This window comes from Austrofundulus limnaeus, unplaced genomic scaffold (assembly GCF_001266775.1).
Source record: "Austrofundulus limnaeus strain Quisiro unplaced genomic scaffold, Austrofundulus_limnaeus-1.0 Scaffold4, whole genome shotgun sequence".
NCBI lineage: Eukaryota > Metazoa > Chordata > Actinopteri > Cyprinodontiformes > Rivulidae > Austrofundulus > Austrofundulus limnaeus.
Window position 1 is genome coordinate 2,027,608 of NW_013952406.1, and position 4,670 is coordinate 2,032,277.

The 4,670-nt window shown below is 37.7% G+C and overlaps 1 protein-coding gene across 5 annotated transcripts in view; it reads right to left on the minus strand.

Annotated features, from left to right (window-relative positions):
• The window catches only part of znf385c (zinc finger protein 385C), a 190,109-nt gene that overhangs the window by 24,671 nt on the left and 160,768 nt on the right, over window positions 1–4,670 (minus strand). For all 5 annotated transcript variants that reach the window (XM_014023061.1, XM_014023054.1, XM_014023037.1 and 2 more), the window contains one exon: window positions 3,926–4,036. In XM_014023061.1, coding sequence (XP_013878515.1) covers window positions 3,926–4,036 — 111 coding nt within the window. The remainder of the gene's footprint in view (window positions 1–3,925; window positions 4,037–4,670) is intronic.

Below are 4,670 nucleotides of genomic sequence, written 5' to 3' on the forward strand. Positions count from 1 at the left end.
CACACACACACACACACACACACACACACACACACACACACACACACACAAAAACAATCAATAAACAGGTCACTCATTAAAAGCTAAAGCAGCCTCTGAGGATCAGCTCTCATCGGTTTGCGAGGAAGGAATATGATTATGGGTTTAAGAAGCCGAACCAGGACCCAAACTCATGGGAAATAAAATTTCCACAAAATCATTTCAAACTGTAGCAAACACGCATTAATGTGAGCATTTTCATGCTCTTAATTAAAGGTCGAATGTCAGATCCTGCTAGATGTGTTCGCACTCTCGGCTAAAATTGTGCGTTCGCTAATGTTGGTTAGCTGTGGCGGCCATCTTACATTAATTTTTGAAGTGACTTCAATCAGTTGTAGGTGTACATCCAGTGAATATGTTCTGAGAGACTCACTAAAGTCTGTACAGTGGTTCATAAAATATTTTGCTAACAGACAGAAATGGTTGACAACACCAATTAACATAAAGTTTTTGAAAATCTAGCACGATCAGTTTGTGTTCATAGTATGTTTTTGGAATAACATTAAAATTAAAGCACACAAAATTTGAGCTCAATATCTTTAAAATTGACGGAGTTATATTATTTTGAGTTTTCTAAGTTTGTTTAGCTGTGGCGTCCATCTTGAATTGTGTTGACTTTAAAACTTAATCAGTTAAAAATGAACACCCATTGAATATTTTTTGAGATTTTCATTCAAATTTGTCCAATGGTTCATAAAATATTTTGCTAACGGACAGAAAGGGTGGACAACCCCAATTAATGTAAAGGTTTTAAGTGAAAATCTAGCATGATCAATTTGTGCTCATAGTATGTTTTTGGAATACCATGAAACTTCAAGCACACAAAATTTGAGCTCAATATCTTTAAAACTGACAGAGTTATAACTATTTATGTGTTTCCTGTGTTTGTTTAGCTGTGGCRGCCAACTTGAATTGTGTTGATTTTGAAATTTAATCTTATAGATATACATCCAGTGACATCTTCCTGAGAGTTTCATTAAAATCCATTCATTGATTCACAAGACGTTTTGCTAACACTACACAACTACTGTATGTCTTGGATATAATTAGTATTCTTTATTATGTGGAGAATTTAGTGTGCATTCTTAGTATTTTGTGTTATTATTAAACCAAACCCTCTTSCTATCATTTCACACATTCTCAGAAATGAGTCACACAAACCCTGCGAGCCAGGCAGGAAGCGATTTGAATAAAAACAGAACATTTCTGTGAAGAACTCCTCGGTGAGAAATAAATACGAGCAGTAATTAGACATGAGACAAGCAAACTCCCCGAGATTTTTTCTTTCCCCTTTTTTTTTCACACGTAGTGCAACGATGCCAATTTCCTTGATTGTTTGAGAATGAACAATACATCAAGTCCCATAACCAATTAAAAATGATTAGTGCTCGAGCTGCAGAAACAGGTTTRGAGGAAATCACACACTACAGCGTTACCGCACCAACATCCAGAGCGTTTAGTGTTCGTCGTGTTCAGAGTGACCCGATGGTGCGGCTTTTGTTTTGAAGGATGTATAAGCAGGACGTCGTATTGCTCTGCTGTTAGAAAAATAAAAAAGGGTTTGGGGGGAAAATCGGCTGATGTGATTGGATCGGCCGGCGGCTCCCTCACCGGCGGCGTCTTCATCCAACCGAGCCTCGGTGGAGGCGGAGGGACGAGGCGTGAAATGAGCTTTGGTTCGGTCAGGAGAAACTGCAGGAGGATACAGTTCTCTCTAAAAGGATTCAAGACTGTTCAGTCATCAAGAAATCCCAGGAAAAAAAGCAAACAAGGGAGTTGTACGTAGCGTGGACACACACTGAGTGGATGTTAAAGATGTTACTTTTTATTTTTTTAGCATTTAGTGGGCACCAAACTCTGTCTGTTGTAGAAAATAGGAAATACAGAAACACAACAGTACGTTAAATCAGACAGACGCCTCATAAATAAGACAAAAACGGGGATTTACAGCAAGTGTGGAACAATTAAACATTAAGGATCTCACATGATTAGGTCCAACACTTCAACCTAATAATTCCTGCATTATAGGTACAAAAAATACCAGAGTATTTTTATATTCTAAAGCACTTAAATTTTTTTTGTAATGATCTATGCAAAACTGCAATCAAAAGCTTCTGTTGTCTTTCTGATCATGGGTCCAGTGGGAGGTGGGTCAATGACATCACCGTCTTATGAGTTTACCTTTGAACATTTCAACACAAAAACAACAAATTCACATATAATCTGACTCCAAGAATGTCTGTATACCAAACTCTCATAAAGTGACAAAGCTGCTCTAAATTTTCTCGTGGCCACATGTTGTTATTTTGTGACCATGCGTTATTATCTCATGGCCACGAGATAATTCTTTTTTTTATCCAATGTCACTAGACAGGCACCGCATGCAGGATATTTTATGATTAACTGAATTTCGCACACATTTATATTTTACACATTTATATTTTATRCTTTTGTGTTTCTTTGGGCAAATTATAATTTTCCTATTGTTGTGATCAATTGTAATCCTTTAAAGTAWTCAACAAGTCTCTATTTAGATTAATACAYGACTCCCAGTAAAACAACATACAATAAACAAATAATGTTTTRATATAACTTTACAGAAACTTTTGCGCATGCATTAAAATATATACTTTTCGATTACCGGTTAATGCGCTCGATTTAGGAAAAAACAGTAGACAGTAATTCTATTTTTAATTATAAAGGAGTGCTAAATTATATTCTGTAAACATTTTTAAAATCATATACATTCTGATGTTAATAAAATATAGATTTAAGATGTATACTGTATACAAATAGTTATTCATTAGATCTCCAATTTATGTTTTTGCAAATGTTGCCTTTTCTATGAAACACTGCAGGTGACAAAAGACTGAAATCAAATCCATTCTATCAAGCGGTCTGGCGAAATGCTAYATGCTAAAAACAAACAAACTCTCCCAGCACTATTTCTTTTAGCGCATTTGCAAATGAGCTGTCGGTACGGATCGTGCTTCTGGAACAGATCGAGCAGCGACAGGTACAACTTGACTAAARCTAAGCACTGTGATGTGGTGAACTCTACATGTCTGCAAATAAATATTCAACTCTGAGAACTGAATCTGTCTGTCCATTCTGGATTCTCAATTAAACACTTTTCTAATGAAAAAAAAACAAAAACAAAACAAAAAACAAAACAGAGTTATCCTCGCTAGACTGTGTTTCCTGCCTACAGATAACTCTGGCACAGAAAACTGGTACTTTTAAACTGAGTCGATTTGTAAAACTGAGCCGCCGTGTCAGCTCACCTATTTTCCAATCTGAACATTATGTATTAGGATGAGAGTTTTGAACGCCTGAATAAACTCTGCTGAAGGTGTTTGAAAGTTGGAAAAGTCTTGCAGCTCTCTGGGAGGCAGATAAAGTTGCAGCCACCCCGACACGTCTCTTTAAGTCGGTGTTTCGGAGGAAAGGAACAGGGTTTTCTCGGCTCCCTGTCTCCTGTGTCTCAGACCGTCTTTGAAGTTTRAAGTTCAAGTAAAAGTGTGTACCCGCGTACGTGTGTTCTGAAGGCTTTCTGAACTGAACCTGTTTGTTTTGTATGAATATGCATGAGAACGCTCTGGGATGCTTCCTCCTGTCTGTGGATGCTTACAGTACGCGACTCTCGCTGTGAGCAGGATGGCAAAAATGGATGGAGGAGCTGAGAATCCACCTCCTGCTGTGGCTGCTGATTGTTTCTGCACTTCACTGATAAACGGAAACTCTCCCTGCTGTCTAAATCCCTGGTAACAAAACAACTCACACATACACAGAATTTACTAACAGAAAAAAAAAATGAAGCAAACTTTTAAAAATGTTACGTGATAAAAATAGAAAAAAAATGGTCCAAAGTTTTTGATCATCTTACCGTGGAATTAAAGCGCAGGTGGCAAATGTTGCAGGAGATGATCTGTTTCTTCTTCAGGGGCTGAGGGACACCAAACGTGTGATTGATCACCGCCTTCTGGACCGGGTCCATCTGAGAGACCGAGAGAGGAGCAACACAAACATCGTCTTAATGGTAAAGTGAAAGTCTGCAAATAACAAAAATCTGTCTTAAAGGAGACATCCTGCTTTCAAATCCTTATTTTTTACATTTAATCTTTCTGATGGGGTCTATATAAAGTGTCGCTGCAATGCTTTGGTCTGAATTCCCCATTACTGTAACTCCACAAGCCCCGCCCCTTTTCTGGGGTGTGTCTCAGATCAACTTGTTTTGAGGCTGCCTCCGTAAATCCAAATGAGACGCTTCAAGCCCCGCCCCCTCCAGCTTCCAGAGCGCTCCATTCTAGTCAGTGTAATTAGGGCGTGTTTTAACTAAAGGTACCAAAGAGAGCTCACTGTATTTGAGTCAACACCGTGATGTCACTCAAACCAGATTGTACCTCGACTAAATCACAGTTTAATCATAAAAATAGATGATTAGGTAAAATAAGCAGTACAGTATTTGTGATGCATTAAATCGTTAGTAAATTTTGTTCATTGTCATAGTTCAGAAAATAGAAAACTGAAAAGTGAACCGGTTGGAAAATACGACCCAGACAGAATATAAAAACATTTATAAATTCAACTTTTCTGTCTCCTAAAGACTCCAAGTTCACAACAAAATGCGT